At 38.2% G+C, this 19188-nt stretch overlaps 1 protein-coding gene across 2 annotated transcripts; it reads right to left on the bottom strand.

Moving 5' to 3' along the window:
- LOC112710646 (uncharacterized) lies at positions 1 to 4913 on the bottom strand. Of its 2 annotated transcripts, XM_025762966.3 has the most exons (3): positions 4452 to 4906; positions 3554 to 4074; positions 1 to 2284 (listed from the first exon to the last, which is right to left on the bottom strand). In XM_025762966.3, the coding sequence occupies exon 3, from the start codon at positions 2242 to 2244 to the stop codon at positions 283 to 285; it is 1962 nt and encodes a 653-aa protein (XP_025618751.1). In that variant the 5' UTR covers positions 2245 to 2284; positions 3554 to 4074; positions 4452 to 4906; the 3' UTR covers positions 1 to 282. The 2 variants fall into 2 exon arrangements, with proteins under 2 accessions (XP_025618751.1, XP_025618750.1); XM_025762965.3 differs by lacking the exon at positions 3554 to 4074 and having other exon boundaries at positions 4452 to 4913.
- Between the last annotated feature and the right edge of the window lie 14275 nt (positions 4914 to 19188).

Here is a 19188-nt window from a genome sequence, read left to right as displayed (position 1 = left end):
TGCAACAAAACATACATCAATGTTCTTTAATCAAAAGAAAGATTCTCAGAAGAGCAGAAATATTTTACACAAGAAAACAATACTATCATTCACTCCAATAGAAAATAAAGCTCTTGATATGCAGAATAAAGGCTATAATGATCCCACAAAAGCATTATAACTGCCATCTATTACATTTCAGTTTTAGAAAAAGTCAGTTAACCCCAGGAAGATCACCTGACAAAATAACAACGTCCACAAACGTCAGCTTAGCTATCAAAGGCTTCTCTTGCTTCCAATAAATCAGGGTAATATATTTTCGCAAGAGCGTCCACAAATGACAGGTTTGCTATCAAAGGCTTCTCTTGCTTCCAATAAATCAGGGCAATATCTTTTTGCAAGAATTTCCACCTGCTCACTGAATGACTTTCTCCCATGCTCTCCAATATATCGAACCATTTGATTCCATCGTTTTCTGCATAACTCACCATCCCTCTGCTCAAGCAAATTGTCCCAGTCTACCTCCTCCATGCTGCAAGCATCCAAGCTAAATAAGGCATCTACCAAGCGGTAGTCATCAGTATCACTCCAAATACCTTGATCAACCATAGGAGATGTTAGTTGAGAATACCACTTTTGGCAAATTCCTCCATTCCATCTAGTTCCCAATTTGTCACTAATTGCCTCCCAACCAATATTATCTCGCAACATACCATGCTTTTTATTCCTAGTGTCTTCTAAAGCCCTTGCACGTAGGTCAACACTTACCAAATCAAATACCTTTTGATACTCCTCCTGAGACCATGCTCCTCTCTTTCTGGTCATTTTTATTCTACGCCATTGATCCTTTACATGAAGTCGATTTTTACCCATTGCCTCGGCTATTGATTTAAAATCAGATCCATGTTGTTCGACTGTCTTCTTTAAAAACTCTATCTCTTCAGCTGTCCAAGTGTGTTTCTCATCCCTTGTAAACAAAATGTGAGCACGATAATATACACTCATGTAAGGCCTATGGGGCAAGGCTACTCCAATTTCCTTCCAACAATTTTTAAGTTGAGGGTGATATCTAGTATTAAGAACCATATCAAGACCTTCATCCCCCAATTGGTGAGTCTCTATATAGTCGAAAACAGCCTGTTTAATTTTTTCATCTTCTTCATTCGTATACCTTTGCCCCCGTATTAAGCCATCACCACAGACCTCCACCTGATCAGAAAATGTTACTCGTTTGCGTTTGGATGTGGTGCCTTCCTTAGTTTTCTTGTTTATCTTCGTCTTCTTTCCTTGATCATTAACTTCATTGCTCTCATTACTTTTGCTTTCTTCACTCTGTTTACCCTTCATCTTCTTGCCCAGGTTATCATCATCACCTTCATTGTCATTGGCACAATGTTGATCATCTTTGCTGCTTTTAAACTCACTTTTATCCTTACTTTTTCGTTTATTGCTCAATTTCTTCTTCCTTTGCCTGCCTTGGTTATTGTCATCACCTTCATTGGCTTCAGCACAATTTTGATCATCTTCAGTGCTTTCAAACTTACTTTTGTTTTTATTTCTCAGTTTCTTCTTCTTCTTCATCTTCTTGCCTTGACGATCTTCACCTTTATTGGTTTTGCAGTCTTCTTCTTCAATCCATTTCACTTTATTAATAATTACCTTCTCTGTCTCTTTGTCTTGCCGGTCACTAGGAACGACAAAATAATCACCCTTTTCTCTCAGTTCCTTCTTATTCTTCTCCGTCTTCTTACCTTGATCATCAACTTCATTGACAAGTGAATGTGCATTAGCATCTCCAGTGCTGATTCTGGCCAAAGGAGGATCACCCTCATGGTCCTTGAATTCGTAATCCCCAACAACTTTCCCTCTTTTGTTTGGTTTTGAAGAACCTATTTCTTGGATTGCAGTTAATGAATCACTGCAAATGTTTCTCTTCTTCCTCTTGCTTTTTTGGTTGTCATCCATTACCTGCAATATTTTATCATCAACAATTGCATTATGTAACACTTCAGTGTCCTTTATCCTTTTTTTCTTCAACTTCTTACTAATGTTCCCATCCTCTTCCTTATTCCTCGTAAATTTATCATTGGAACAAGCCTGTCTCTCAGCATCATCATCAATACAATTTCCCTCAAGAATTTTATCTGAATTGAGTGCTTTATCATTTTGGTGTTTTTTCTTTTTCTTCATGTGCTTATCCTTCTTCCTGTCATTTGGCTCCAAATAGATTTCTTCAGTCTTTGACTTCTTAACTTTCTCATCCATTAGACAAGTACACTTTTATCAGAGGCTACCCAACATAAATCTGGAAAAAAAAAAAGTAGGCATAAAATTTTCACACTTAAGAAGAATTAAGATAGTCATAGGATACAGTTACTTAATAAAGCAAATCATACCTTAAGAGCAGATAATACAATATAACTTTTACTTTAAATGATGTTATCAACAATAATTCTCAGCCAAGCCCAAGCATATTGATCAAGGAAACTAAAATTAACAGGACTACTATTTTTCTTCTCTCATTTCCAATGCTCAGAGTATTACAGTAATGTTGGTCCCTAAAATAGTGTTCTTGGACTTGCTGTTAGCTCCTATCAACAATGATATAATCAATTTTGGCAGCTTCTTATAATAATATTTTCTTCTTTTAAATTGCTTGGTTCATTTATGTCTTCACTCTTGCCCTACCCTTGCTTTAAATTGTTTGGTTCATTTATGTCTTTACTCTTGCCCTACTCTTGCCCTACCCTACCCTTATTATGGTCTAATGGATCAACAAATATGCAGCAACCACCATAGGTAGAAGCCAGTAAGGCTGTCCATGAACTGGGTGAAAACCGGGTTTGTTCTGACCCAGACCCAACAGCAAATATTAACCGGATTAATTTTTTGAGAACAAAACCCGGCCTTAAACCTGACGAAATCTTATCATTTTCGGGCCACAACTATAAGACCTGACAATTTTCTTCATATAATGACAATTCTGAGTTATGTTATCAAGGTCCAGATTTAGTATAACAGCTGATCAAAGGAAAGCAGGCAATTTCAAGGGAAATAGCCTATAAAGATGCATGCACATATTACAAGTTGTTAGGAATTTTAAATGTTGTATGTCCAAGATACAAAAAGGATCAAAAGATAAATCAATAACATTACATTATGTCTAATGAAGATGGATCAGTGAACCTAAATGACAAGCAAAACAGAAGCAGACTAAGGCCTTCCTCCTTCCATTTGTCTTTTAGTTAGACTCAAAAGACAAGCAAAACAGAACAAATTAAGACTCCAGAATGTTAATTAGTTCATTATTACTAACAAGGTTTAATCACAAACAAGAAAATTAAGGTTCTATTTGGGCAGAACAAAGCACAAAGATTAAAGAGCTACCGTTTAATTTAATCAGTTCAATCACACACCGTATTTTCATCTCATAAAGAGGCAAAACCAGAACTAATCTAATAAAATAGATCGATGAACAAACAAATTTAAAAAAAAAAACTGAACTAATCCATATTGTTAATAGATTGAGTCATCAATAATCAGTAATCAACGAATAAGAAATAGAGGCAGCTACCGAGACTGGGGGAGTAGAGAGCACAGCAGCCGCAGTGAAAGGATGGGAGTAATGCTGGAGAAAGTAGTTGCCGTCGTTTGAATGCTTGAGAAAGAGGTTCAAATGCGTAGAGGGAGGGAGGGAGTGTGTGTAACAGAGGGAGTCGCTGGGGATTTTGGGAGAAGATTAGGGATTTTGAGTAGTGGGTATTGGAAGGTAAGTGAATAGAAGAATGGGGTGCGGTAGTGGGTAAGCACGGCGAAGAAGCGGATGGAAGAGGACAGAGGCACTGAGGCTGTGAGGAAGAGTGGCTGCGTCGTGGTCGTGGTCGTAGTGGTGGTGGTGGGTGAGCAGCAAGCAGCACGAAGCAGTGAAGATGGCAAAGGGCAGAGGAGGGTGGTGGTAGCGGGTGACGAAGTGAGCAGCAAGCAACCAAGCACGAAGAAGAACAATTGGGGTAAATGGATTAATGGGGATTCGGGGACGCATACCTAGCACCTCACCTTTGCCGGTTTCAATTCCAATTTCTCCATCAGCGCATTCTTAGTCCAAAAGTTGAAATTTCTCATTAAAAAAAATGTAGACTTAAAAAAGCACACTAATATATAACATTATTGCTTTCAAATTGTGAATGAAACTAACCAATTTTTTAACATCTACTTCGTGCTCATAAAAAATAATTGATTAGCCTTATCTTTTGCTTTTACTCGAGAATTCACAAAGAATAAAGCCATTCAAGCATATCCCAAAATGGAAAATTTTTATTGCTTTTACTCGAGAATTCACATCAGCAAAGATTCCAAACCCTAAACAATCTGAATCAAATTATTTCAGAATCCAATTTCAGAACACAAACTCAGCTCAGAATCTTAAAAATTAACTAGAAAATAAAGATGAAACTGAAGAAGAAGTGGCCTACCGGTGAGACGCCGAGGGAGGAACGGCGGTGACAGAGTGAGCTCGGAGGAACACGGCGCTGACAGTGGCCTCGTAGAGATAGAGAGAGAGCTTGAAGAGAGAGACGCCGGGAACAGAGCTCGTTATGGCGAGGAGACGACAGCCGATCAGGAACAGTTCGCGACGGCGACGAGAAGAGCTCTGAGCAGAGATTCCACGGCGAGGAGAAGAGGGTGAGTGGCAGAGACGTTCGGCGATGGCACCCTCTGTCAGTCACAATTCCGGCGGCGACGGTGAGCTCTGACCGAGGAGAGGAGTTCAGCGATGGTAAGAGCTGCTGCCTACTGCAGCTGGTGGTGGCTGGCTGATGAGTGTTGACGATGGTTGATGAATCGCGGAACTGGGTAGGCCTTTAGGGTTAACTGGTTTAGAGAAGCTGAGAGACACTGTTTTTTATTTAGAAAAAAAGACAAAAGTTAAAAAACCACGTCGTTTTAGGAATATAAACCCCAAGACCGATTTCTTGCCGGGTGTTTTTTTCCAAAATTCCGAAAACCGAACCGATCATCAAACCATTCTAGTCATTGATTTACTAGTTTATTGATTTAACCAGTTCAACCGTAATCCAACCAAAAAAACCGTTTATAATAAAATAATAAATAAATTATAAATAAATTCTTTAAAACATAATTATAGTAATATGAACTTTAAAATATCTTCTAAATTTAAAAAATACATAAATTATCATCAACTAAAATCTTAAAGATCTTTAAAAATATATATAAACTCCAAATATGAAGGAGTACACATATTATTATTATGTTAAAAATAGCACTGACAAGAATTGAAGAAGTACTATATTATTATACAGAGTTCATCCAACAACGATTAAAATTAGTATGCACTAACATACCAGTCTTACAATTTACAAAGACTAAAAGAGATACATTTTAATTGGATGAAAGTGTTTCTCATTCCATAGCAATTATACTTATGAACAAAAACCACATCCGAAGAACAAAAAATGGAGTTATCTTATAAGTCTGTACTTAGACTCATACTTCTTAGCATTCTCAACAGTTATAAATCAAACTAAAACTAGTGAATTTGTCCCCTCCGAAATGGGTGTGAAACTTGAACATAAACGCAGTGTTGGAGTCCTTAACATCATAGTTTCTAGCACACTTCTTCTTAAGCTCATCCTTCATATTCCAAACACAACACCATTAAAAATCCTAGAATAAAAGCTTTAATTTTCGCAACCCAGGCAGAAGCAGTCTATTTTCAGCATTCAAATGACAACAAAAACAGAGCAGTCACAATCTAGAAATAACTAAGTCACAAAATAAAAACATCAAGGTTCTGAAAACCGAACCGGTCATCAAACCATTTTAATTACTGGTTTACTGATTTAGTGGTTCAATCGGTTCAATAGTGATCTAACCGAAAAAACCGTTTTATATTAAAATAATAAATAAATTATAAATAAACACTCTAAAACATAATTATAATCTAATATAAATTTTAAAATATCTTCTAAATTAAAGCACTACATAAAATATCATCGGTTTAAGACCTTTAGATAAAGTACAAACTTAAATATTTTAATGAACTTAAACTTTTGCTTTCAAAGTTTGCTATAAGAGAAACCAAAATCCTTTCTTCATCCTATAAATGTTTGCTGTGATGACATTGATCAATAAAGTGATTGGTACACGAAATTGTGATACACAACTTCGTGCAGCTGACCAGCAAGTGCACTGGGTTGTCCAAGTAATACCTTACGTGAGTAAGGGTCGATCCCATGGAGATTGTCGGCTTGAAGCAAGCTATGGTCATCTTATAAATCTAAGTCAGGCAGATTCAAATGATTATGGGGTTTTGATAACTAAAAGATAAATAAAACATAAAATAGGATAGAAATACTTATGCAATTCATTGGTGAGAATTTCAGATAAGCGTATGAAGATGCTTTGTTCCCTCTGAGCCTCTGCTTTCCTATTGCCTTCATCCAATCATTTATACTCCTTTCCATGGCAAGCTGTATGTAGGTGGATCATCGTTATCAATGGCTACCATCCATCCTCTTAGTGAAAAAGGTCCTTTACGGTTTCCCGCATGGCTAATCAGCTGTCGGTTCTCGATCGTGTCGGAATAAGATCCATTGATCCTTTTGCGCACTGTCACTGTGCCCCACAGTCGCAAGTTTGAAGCTCGTCACAGTCATCCCATCCCAGATCCTACTCGGAATACCACAGACAAGGTTTAGACTTTTCGGATCTCAAGAATGCTGCCCATTTGATTCTAGCTTATACCACGAAGACTGATCGCACGAAATGGAAGCTCTGTTGTCAGGAGAGGCAACCATGTGTCGTGAACCAGGAGGCCAAGAGATACACACTCAAGCTCTTGCAGATAGAACGGAGGTGGTTGTCAGGCACGCGTTCATAAGGGAGGATGGTGATGAGTGTCATGGATCATCACATCCATCAGGTTAAAGTACGAGTGAATATCTTAAAACAAGAATAAGCGTGAATTGGATAGAAGAACAATAGTACTTTGCATTAATTCACGAGGAATAGCAGAGCTCCACACCTTAATCTATGGTGTGTAAAAACTCTACCGTTGAAAATACATAAGAACAAGGTCTCAGCCATGCCTCCCAAATAGCATGAAACAAATGAAAAAGGGTTCAAAGACCTGATCCCAAGATCAAAGATGATCAAAAGATCACAGATGATCAAAAAGATGAAAATACAATAGTAAAAGGTCCTATTTAAAGCCAATTAGTAACCTAGGGTTTACAGAAATAAGTAAATGATGTAGAAATCCACTTCCGGGACCCACTTGGTGTGTGCTTGGGCTGAGCATTGAAGCTTTCACATGCATAGGCTTCTCTTGGAGTTAAACGCCAGCTCCGGTGCCAGTTTGGGCGTTTAACTCCAGCTTTTATGCCAGTTTGGACGTTTTACGCCAGAATTTTTATGCTGACTTGAAACGCCAGTTTGAGCCATCAAATCTCGAGCAAAGTATGAACTATTACACATTTCTGGAAAGCCCAAGATGTCTACTTTCCAACGCAATTGAGAGTGTGCCAATTAGACTTTTGTAGCTCCAGAAAATTCACTTCGAGTGCAGGAAGGTCAGAATCCAACAGCATCTCCAGTCCTTTTTCAGCATCTGAATTAGATTTTTGCTCAGGTCCCTCAATTTCAGCCAGAAAATACCTGAAATCACAGAAAAACACACAAACTCATTGTAAAGTCCAAAAAATGTGATTTTTTCATAAAAACTAATAATTATATACTAAAAACTAACTAAATCATACTAAAAACTACCTAAAAATAATGCCAAAAAGCATATAAATTATCCACTCATCACAACACCAAACTTAAATTGTTGCTTGTCCCCAAGCAACTAAAAACAAAATAGAATAAAAAGAAGAGAATATACAATGAATTCCACAATATTAATGAAACTTAGTCCCAATTAGATGAGCGGAGCTAGTAGCTTTTTGCTTCTGAACAGTTTTGGCATCTCACTTTAACCTTTGAAATTCAGAATGATTGGCATCTATAGGAACTCAGAATTTTAGATAGTGTTATTGATTCTCTTAGTTCAGTATGTTGATTCTTGAACACAGCTACTTTATGAGTCTTGGCCGTGACCCTAAGCACTTTGTTTTCCAGTATTACCACCGGATACATAAATGTCACAGACACATAACTAGGTAAACCTTTTCAGATTGTGACTCAGCTTTGCTAAAGTCCCTAGTTAGAGGTGTCCAGAGTTCTTAAGCACACTCTTTTGCTTTGGATCATGACTTTAACCACTTAGTCTCAAGCTTTTCACTTGGACCTTCATGACACAAGCACATGGTTAGAGACAGCTTGATTTAGCTGCTTAGGCCAGGATTTTATTCCTTTGGACCCTCCTATCCACTGATGCTCAAAGCCTTGGATCCCTTTTACCCTTACCTTTTGGTTTAAAGGGCTATTGGCTTTTTCTACTTGCTTTTTCTTTTTTTTATTTTGCCATTTTTTTTGCTACTTTTTTCTTTTTCACTGCTTTTTCTTGCTTCAAGAATCAATTTCATGATTTTTCATATTATCAATAATATTTTTCTTTGTTCATCATTCTTTCAAGAGCCAACAATTTTAACATTCATAAACTTCACTATAAAAAATATGCACTGTTCAAGCATTTATTCAGAAAACAAAAAGTATTGCCACCACATCAAAATAATTAAACTAATTTCAAGATAAAATTTGAAATTCAAGTACTTCTTGTTCTTTTGTAATTAGGCACATTTTTTATTTAAGAGAGGTGGAGGATTCATGGAATTATTCATAGCTTTAAGACATAGATACTAGACACTAATGATCATGTAATGAAGACACAAACATAGATAAAGCATAAAAATCGAAAAACAAAAAGATAAGAACAAGGAAATTAAAGAACGGGTCCACCTTAGTGATGGCGGCTAGTTCTTCCTCTTGAAGATCCAATGGAATGCCCGAGCTCCTTTATGTCTCTTCCTTGCCTTTGTTGCTCTTCCCTCATGGCTATTTGATCCTCTCTAATTTCATGGAGAATAATGGAGTGCTCTTGGTGCTCCATCCTTAGTTGCTCCATGTTGGAACTCAAATCTCCCAAAGAGGTGTTGAGTTGCTCCCAATAGTTGTGTGGAGGAAAATGCATCCCTTGAGGCATCTCAGGGATTTCTTGATGAGAAACTTCCTCATGCTCTTGTTGAGGTCCATGAGTGGGCTCTCTTATTTGCTCCATCATCTTTTTAGTGATGGGCTTGTCCTCTTCAATGAGGATGTCTTCCTCTATGACAATTTCAGCTAAACTGTATAGGTGACAAATGAGATGAGGGAAGGCTAACCTTGCCAAGGTAGAAGGTTTGTCAGCAACCTTGTATAGTTCTAGAGGTATGATCTCATGAACTTCCACTTCCTCTCTAATCATGATACTATGGATCATGATAGCCCGATCCACAGTTACTTCGGACTGGTTGCTAGTAGGAATAATAGAGCGTTGGATGAACTCTAGCCATCCTCTAGCCACGGGTTTAAGGTCATGCCTTCTCAATTGAACCGGCTTGCCTTTGGAGTCTCTTTTCCACTGAGCTCCTTCCACACATATGTCCATGAGGACTTGGTCCAACCTTTGATCAAAGTTGACCCTTCTAGTGTAGGGGCGTGCATCTCCTTGCATCATAGGCAAGTTGAATGCCAACCTTACATTTTTCGGACTGAAATCTAAGTATTTTCCCCGAACCATTGTGAGCCAATTCTTTGGGTTTGGGTTCATACTTTGATCATGGTTCTTGGTGATCCATGCGTTAGCATAGAAATCTTGAACCATTAAGATTCTGACTTGTTGAATGGGTTTGGTGAGAACTTCCCAACCTCTTCTTCGGATCTCAAGTCGGATCTCCGGATACTCTTTCCTTTTGAGCATGAAAGGGACCTTAGGGATCACCTTCTTCTTGGCCACAACTTCATAGAAGTGGTCTTGATGGACCTTTGAGATGAATCTCTCCATCTCCCATGACTCAAAGGTGGAAGATTTTGCCTTCCCTTTCCTCTTTCTAGAGGTTTCTCCGGCTTTAGGTGCCATAAATGGTTATGAAAAACAAAAAGCAACGCTTTTTCCACACCAAACTTAAAATGTTTGCTCGTCCTCAAGCAAAAGAAGAAAAAAGGGACGGAGAAAAAGAAGAAATGGAGGAGATGGAGAGGTGTGAGTGGTTCGGCCAAGAAGGGAAAGAAGTGTTTATGATGTGTGAAAATAAAGCAGGGATTAGGGGTTTATATAGGAGTGGAGAGAGGGGTAGGGTTCGTGTGTGAGGGTTGGGTTTGGAAGGGAAAGTTTTTGAATTTTGAAAGGTGGGGTAGGTGGGATTTTTGGGGAAGAGTGGGTGGATGTGAGCGGTGAATAGGTGATGGGGAAGAGAGATGGAGGTGATTGGTGAGGGGTATTTGGGGAAGGGTGGTATGGGGAGGTGTGAAGAAGAGAAAGAGTGAGTTGAGGTAGGTGGGGATCCTGTGGGGTCCATAGATCCTGAGTTGTCAAGAATTTCTCATCCCTGCACCATTTTGGCGTGTAAACACCTTCCTAGTGCCAATCCTGGTGTTAAACGCCAGGTTGCTGCCTATTTCTGGCGTTTAACGCCAGCTTTTCTTTCCTTTCTGGTGTTGAACGCCAACTTGGTGCCCTTTTCTGGCGTTAAATGCCAGTCTGGTGCCCTTACTGGCGTTTAAACGCCAGTAAGCTCCTCCTCTAGGGTGTGCTATTTTTAATGCTGTTTTTGAGTTTGCTTTTGATTTTTGTAGTTGTTTTTGTAACTCCACATGATCATCAACCTAAAGAAAACATAAAATAACAATGGAAGTTGGAAAATAAAAATTGGGTTGCCTCCCAATAAGCGCTTCTTTAATGTTAATAGCTTGACAGTGAGCTCTCATGGAGCTTCACAGATATTCAGAGCGTGGTTGGAGCCTCCCAACACCAAACTTAGAGTTTGAATGTGGGGGCTCTGTTTGACTCTGTGTTGAGAGAGGCTTTTCATGCTTCTTCTCCATGTGTACAGAAGGAAATCCTTGAGCCTTAAACACAAGGTAGTCCTCATTAACTTGAAGGACCAACTCTCCTCTGTCAACATCAATCACAGCTTTTACTATGGCTAGGTGATGCGTGAGCATCTTTCCTATCTTTTCCTAGTAAATTTGCATCTAATTTGTTGAGTTTAATCAAGAATTAATTATATTTTAGCCACTATGGATGCTATTTTGAGTTTTGTGCAATACTATTTATTTTAGGTAGCATTCGGCTGGATTTGATGGAGTTTCTGTAGCACAAGAGTCAAAGGAGATGGCTGCGAGGAGCGACGCGCACGCGTGCCTGATGCGTGCGCGTGATTTGTAGATATCCATGGCGACGCGTGTGCGTGACTGACGCGTACGCGTGATTTGAAGATTTGTTCAGCGACGCGTACGCGTGACCGACGCGTCTGCGTGACTCGCAGAAAAGACCATCGACGCGTACACATGACTGACGCGTACGCGTGACATGCGCCACGTGCAGAAAATGCAGAAAACGTTGGGGTGATTTCTGGGCCCCATTTTAGCACCCAAGTTAGGCGCAGATCCAGTAAAGCCAAGTGGTCCCCACGTTACAAGACGCGAGTAGTTAGTTTATTCTTATTTAAATTCAAATTTGATTTTAAAATAGATATTATCTTAATTTTAAATATTAGATTTTAAATTAATTAGGATTAGTTATAAAAAGGGGAGACTTCTCTTCTATTAGGTAGGATTCCATTAGGGGGATTCCATTAGGGAATTCTATACAAATTTACATTCCGCATTCCATGAGCAACTAAACCTCCATTGTTAAGGTTAGGAGCTCTGTCTATTTGTATGGATTGATTCTATTGCTTTTTCTAATTTAATTCATGTTTTGATTTATATTTCATAATTGTTTTCGCTCTTGATTTTATGAATTTGGGTGGAACGAAAGTATGACCCATGTTCTAATTGAGTTCTTCTATAACTTGGAAAAGCTCTATACTTGAACAACAGCTTGAAAACATATTATCCTGAATTTCTAATTGTTTGTATTTAATGGGATACGTGACATATAATCCCCTTATTTTTGGATAATTAGGATTTTTGTAGCATATAAACTGGAATTTGATCATCACTTTCTAATTAAAATTAATTAACCAAGGAATTGGCTGCTAATGAATTTTAGAGGAGACTAGGAAGGTCTAAGGAATTAGGGTCTAGTCACATATAGTTTGCCATGAATTAAATCATACATGATTAAAATAGTTAGTAAGAAAAGTTAATCCGAAAAAATAGATAACTCTGAAACCTTAACTATCTTCTCCATATTTTATTCCCAATTTATTCACTTATTCACCTGTCTCTTCAAACTCTTCTTTACTCTTTAATGCTTTTTGAACATCTAAACACTATTTTCTGCTTGTCTAACTAAGCCTATCAAATACTATTGTTGCTTAATCCATCAATCCTCGTGGGATCGACCCTTACTCACGTAAGGTATTACTTGGTACAACCCGGTGCACTTACCCGTTAGTTTGTGGGTATAAAAACACCGCACCATGTTTTTGGCGCCGTTGCCGGGGATTGACTGTGATTAACAACTATTAGTTATTTGATTGTTTAGATTAGGCGTTTTATTTTTAATTTTATTAAAATCTATTTTAAAAAAAATTCAAAAAAAATATATTTATTTATTTTAATTTATTTTATTTAAAATTTTTTTCCTCTTAACTTTTGAAATTAAGTTTGGTGTCTCCGTAGTAATTTTTCTTTAAAAAATATTTTTTTAAAAAATCCTAGTATCTTTATTCGTTTAATTTTTGAATTTATAGTTCACTTCTTTTCATTTATTTTTGAATTTTTATTTTTTTTCCTTTTCAAAAAAAATAATAATATTTCTGTTCTGTCTTCTTTGCTTTCCTATTTACCACATGGTGCGTTTAATTCTTTTTGGTGTTTTGTGCTAAGGAAAAATAATGGAGAGAGATCACATGGGTTACTGCTCACACCCAAGTAGTGATTCATATTATAGTGGATGGAGAAACTATCCAAATTTTGGTTGGCAAAGTCAAAACCAAAGAAACTTCAATGCTCCATGTTCCAACTATCTAGAGACACCACCTTCATATTCATATCAAGAACCACCATCTCAATATTCATATCAAGAACCATCATCTTTCTATTCATATCAAGAACAATCATCTTTCTACCCATACCAAGAGCCACCATCTCCCTATTCATATCAAGAACCATCACCTCCTTCTTATGCATATCAAGAGCCACAATCTCCTTATTCATCTCAAATACCATCAGATCTTGAGCTCCTCATGAAAGAATTCCTACATGATATAAAGACGAGTGTCAAAAATGTAGAGAATTATGTGCAGACGATGATCAAGAACCAAGAAGGGGAACAAGCAAATTCCTTTCCAAGAGATACAATGTAAGATCATATGGAAGAAAATGAGAAAACCAATCAAAGGAGTTTATACTCCAGTAAATTAGAGAATTTTTCATCCTCACACATGGAAGAAAAGGAAGATGCTAAAACAAAGGAGGAAGATGCACCCACAAAGAAGGAAGATGCACAACCTCTCATTCCCTTGGTAAACAATGAAGAAGAGATTGAATTAGAAGAAAGCTACCAAGAGGAAGAAGTTGAAATTGAGGAAGCTTGCAAAGAGGTAGATGAATTCAAAGAAGAACACAAGGGAGTGGAGCTTGCAAGACCTCTTCCAAAGCCATCACCATCCAATACAACATTCAAGTGGGTAAAATTTCTATCCTTAACCTTTACTTTTCCACTTGAATATGGGCTACTGGAGACGGATGGTCAACTTAGAGCTCTTTGTGGCATTAAGAGTAAGAGGTAGATGGTTAGTGGCAAGAGTTGTCAAGCAAGGTTCAATATGGTTGCATGCTCCAAATTGAAGTGCAAGGATTGGTGTAGAGCTAAATTGAATGGGTCTAGAAGGTTGTTTGGATGTCTCTATGAGAATTCAGATTACTTGCCACCCGGTGGGAACAATGGTGATCCACAAGAAGACGGATGTAAAAGTAAAGTTTGGGACCCTGGGATTCATTCCCACAATCAACACTCTTGGGTCCTTGTCACTTGCTTCAACTTGCTCAAAGGCGTTATGCGCCTAGTTTGGGATCCCGGTAGCCATTGGAATTACAAACATCGGTGGAAATTCCTGGATCAGTACAAGCACAAGCCACCATGACAAGGAGCTCACCACATGTCCAACTTAAAGACTTTAACTAAAAGTGCTTGGTGGGAGACAACCCACCGTGGTATGATCGTTCCTTTCATTCTTAGTTGTTTTTCGTAGTAGTAGTTTTCTTACTTATTTGATTTTTATTGAGTTCTTACTAATTTTCTGATCACGCAGCTATTTTAGAACAAGAACCGGAAAAAAAAAGAGAAGAAGAGAACATGACGCGTACACGTCATATGCATGTGCGTGAAAAATAAAATTTAATAGAGAGTTGCGCGGGAGTGGCGCAGGAATAATGCCTTTCGCACAAACAAGCCCACGCATACGCGTACCCCACGCATGCGCGTCATTGGTGATTTTGGCACTCCATGCTGACGCGAACGCGTGACCTGGAAAAATGGCGTAAATATGTGTTTGGAAAGAGACTTGTGCTGGTTTGGGGCTGGAAGTGTGCTAGACGCACAAAATTCACCACGCGTACGTGTCCCTGATGTGTGCGCGTCATTTGACCAAATGGCCATCCACACGGGCGCGTGCATGACGCGCACGCGTCGTATGAAAAATAATAGTTCCCAAGCCACCCGAACAGAGAGTTGTACGTGCGCGCGGCTGGCTTCGCACGAATCGCACAAAACCCAGGGCACGCGGACGCGTGCCTGACGCTTACGCGTCATTAAGAAAATTTCGCAACCCACGCGTACGCGTGCTGCACGCGTACCACTAGTTCGCCACCCAGTTTTTAATTTTCTTTCTCTCTCTCCCAATCCTTATTATCTCTTGTTCTTTTATCCTTTTATTCTTCTTTAATTTTAATAATTGTTTCTTTTTGTTCTCAGTTCTTCTTTGCTTGAGGACAAGCAAACCTTTAAGTTTGGTGTTGACGCTTCGCTTACGGGTTTTCTGTTTATTCCTATGGCACCAAAAGGGAGGCGAATCATCTTCACGGAGGAGCACAACATGAAGAATAAAGCGACCACTAGGATAACTAAGGTGGTTGAGCTCCTTTCATATTTTTTATTCCTCCCCTCTTTTTCTATGTTATGTTCCAGTTTTCTACTATTTTGTGTTGTTTGTTGCATGATCCTTTATTAGTGAGAATCCTAGGTCTAGTTTAGTTTTCCCTTAATTGCTTTAATTCTGAAAAGATGTCTCATGTATTACTCACTGAGCTTGAATTCAAATAAAAAATACAGAAGTGATGTATTGCATGAGAAATTGAGTTAATTTTAAAAGTAGTCTTATTTACTTAAATGTGGTGGTATTTTCTGTAATTCTGAATGCATGACATGAACAGTGCATATTTTTTATAGTGAAGTTTATGAATGTTAAAATTGTTGGTTCTTGAAAGAATGATGAAAGAAGAGAAATGTTATTGATAATCTGAAAAATCATAAAATTGATTCTTGAAGCAAGAAAAAGCAGTGAAAAACACAAAGCTTGCGAAAAAAAATTAAATAAAAAAAGAAAAAAAGAAAAAAGCAAGCAGAAAAAGCCAATAACCCTTTAAACTAAAAGGCAAAGGGTAACAAGGATCCAAGGCTTTGAGCACTAATGGATAAGAGGGCCCAAAGGAATAAAATCTTGGCCTAAGCGGCTAAATCAAGATGTCCTTAACTATGTACTTGTAGCGTGAAGGTGTCAAGTGAAAAGCTTGAGACTGAGCGGTTAAAGTCGTGATCCAAAGCAAAAAGAGTGTGCTTAAGAACTCTGGGCACCTCTAACTGAGGACTCTAGCAAAGCTGAGTCACAATCTGAAAAGGTTCACCCAGTTATGTGTCTGTGGCATTTATGTATCCAGTGGTAATACTGGAAAACAAAATGCTTAGGGACACGGCCAAGACTCATAAAGTAGCTGTGTTCAAGAATCAACATATTAAACTAGGAAAATCAATAACACTATCTGAATTCTGAGTTTCTATGGATGCCAATCATTATGAACTTCAAAGGATAAAGTGAAATGCCAAAACTATTCAGGATTGCAGTTGTAAACCCCACTATAAGAAGAGACATGTGCTTAATCGAACTCTCATTCTCATGCAAATTCACATCCTAAGCTTATATTAGTTTTGGTTGCTTGAGGACAAGCAACAGTTTAAGTTTGGTGTTGTGATGCGTGAGCATCTTTCCTATCTTTTCCTAGTGAATTTGCATCTAATTTGTTGAGTTTAATCAAGAATGAAGTATATTTTAGCCACTATAGATGCTATTTTGAGTTTTGTGCAATACTATTTATTTTAGGTAGCATTCGGCTGAATTTGATGGAGTTTCTCTAGCACAAGAATCAAAGGAGATGGCTGCGAGGAGCGACGCGCACGCGTGCCTGACGCGTGCACGTGATTTGGAGATATCCATGGTGATGCGTGCGCGTGACTGATGCGTACGCGTGATTTGAAGATTTGCTCAGCGACGCGTACGCGTGACCAACACGTACGCGTGACATGCGCCACGTGCAGAAAACGCAAAAAACGCTGGGGGTGATTTCTGGGCCCCATTTTAGCACCCAAGTTAGGCGCGGATCCAGTAAAGCCAAGTGGTCCCCACGTTACAAGACACGAAGTAGTTAGTTAATTCTGATTTAAATTCAAATTTGATTTTAAAATAGGAAAAGATATTATCTTAATTTTAAATATTAGATTTTAAATTAATTAGGATTAGTTATAAAAAGGGGAGACTTCTCTTCTATTAGGTAGGATTCCATTAGGGGGATTCCATTAGGGAATTCTATACAAATTTATATTCCGCATTCCATGAGCAACTAAACTTCCATTGTTAAGGTTAGGAGCTCTGTCTATTTGTATGGATTGATTTTATTGCTTTTTCTAATTTAATTCATGTTTTGATTTATATTTCAATAATTGTTTTTGCTCTTGATTTTATGAATTTGGGTGGAACGAAAGTATGACCCATGTTCTAATTGAGTTCTTGTATAACTTGGAAAAGCTCTATACTTGAACAACAGTTTGAAAACATATTATCCTGAATTTTTAATTGTTTATATTTAACGGGATACGTGACATATATTCCCCTTATTTTTGGATAATTAGGATTTTTGTGGCATATAAACTAGAATTTGATCATCACCTTCTAATTGGAATTAATTGACCAATGAATTGGTTGTTAATGAATTTTAGAGGAGACTAGGAAGGTCTAAGGAATTAGGGTCTAGTCACATATAGTTTGTCATGAATTAAATCATACATGATTAAAATAGTTAGTAAGAAAAGTTAATCCAGAAAAATAGATAACTCTGAAACCTTAACTATCTTCTCCATATTTTATTCCCAATTTATTCACTTATTCACCTATCTCTTCAAACTCTTCTTTACTCTTTAATGCTTTTTGAACATCTAAACACTATTTTTTGCTTGTCTAACTAAGCCTATCAAACACTATTGTTGTTTAATCCATCAATCCTCGTCGGATCGACCCTTACTCACGTAAGGTATTACTTGGTACGACCCGGTGCACTTGCCGGTTAGTTTGTGGATTGTAAAATACCGCATCACTAGGAAGGGTCTGCCAAGGATAATGGATTCATCCTCATCCTTTCTAGTGTCTAGGATTATGAAGTCAGCAGGGATGTAAAGGCTTTCAATCTTTACCAAGATACCCTCTACAAGTCCATAAGCTTGTTTCTTTGATTTGTCTGCTATCTCCAGTGAGATTCTTATAGCTTGTACCTCAAAGATTTCCAGTTTCTCCATTACAGAGAGTGGCATGAGTTTTATGCCTGACTCCAGGTCACACAGAGCCTTCTCAAAGGACATGGTGCCTATGGTGCAAAGTATTAAGAACCTTTCGGGATCCGGTTTCTTTTGAGGTATCTTCAGCTGAGCCAAGGTGTTTGGTTCATTAATGAGCAATGGAGGTTCATCCTCCCAAGTCTCATTACCAAATAACTTGGCATTCAGCTTCATGATTGCTCCAAGGTACTTAGCAACTTGCTCTTCAGTAAAAACTTCATCTTCTTCAGAAGAAGAATATTCTTCAGAGCTCATGAATGGTAATAGGAAGTTTAGTGGAATCTCTATGGTCTCTAGATGAGTCTCAGATTCCTTTGGTTCCTCAGGAGAGAACTCCCTAGTGGTCAGTGGACGTTCCATGAGGTCTTCCTCACTGGGAATTACTGCCTTTACCTCCTCTACAGGTTCGGCCATGTTGGACGTGTAGATGGCCTTGCACTCTCTTTTTTGCATTATCTTCTGTATTACTTAGGAGAGTGCTAGGAGGAGTTTTAGTAACTCTTTTACTCAACTGACCTACTTGTGCCTCTAAATTTCTTATGGAGGACCGTGCCTCAATCATGAAACTGAGGGACTATGTTTGCTAAGCTAGAGAGGCTCTGCTCAGAATTCTCTGTCTGTTGCTGAGAAGATGATGGAAAAGGTTTGCTATTGCCAAACCTATTTCTCCCACCATTATTGTTATTGAAGCCTTGTTGAGGCTTTTGTTGATCCTTACATGAGAAATTTGGGTGATTCCTCCATGAAGAATTGTAGGTGTTTCCATAAGGTTCTCCCATGTAATTCACCTCTTCCATTATAGGATTCTCAGGTTCATAAGCTTCTCCTTCAGAGGATGCTTCTTTAGCACTGCCAGATGCAACTTGCAATCCAGTCAGATTCTGAGAAATTATATTGACTTCCTGAGTCAATATTTTGTTATGAGCCAATATGACATTTAGAGTATCAATCTCAAGAACTCCTTTCTTTTGAGTTGTCCCATTGTTCATAGGATTTCTTTTAGAAGTGTACATGAACTGTTTATTTGCAACCATTTCAATGAGTTCCTGAGCTTATGCAGGCATTTTCTTTAGATGAATAGATCCACCTGCAGAATGGTCCAATGACATCTTGGATAACTCAGACAGACCATCATAGAAGATACCTATGATGCTCCATTTTGAAAGCATGTCAGAAGAACACCTTCTAATCAATTGCTTGTATCTTTCCCAAGCTTC

This window comes from Arachis hypogaea, chromosome 9 (genome assembly GCF_003086295.3).
Source record: "Arachis hypogaea cultivar Tifrunner chromosome 9, arahy.Tifrunner.gnm2.J5K5, whole genome shotgun sequence".
Lineage (NCBI taxonomy): Eukaryota > Viridiplantae > Streptophyta > Magnoliopsida > Fabales > Fabaceae > Arachis > Arachis hypogaea.
Note: the sequence above shows the minus strand (reverse complement) of the source record. Positions and strands in the feature narration are given on the sequence as shown.

Excerpts from the sequence above, each read along its gene's own strand:
- LOC112710646 (XM_025762965.3), bottom strand. The coding sequence starts at position 2,244 with ATGGATGAGAAAGTTAAGAAGTCAAAGACTGAAGAAATCTATTTGGAG.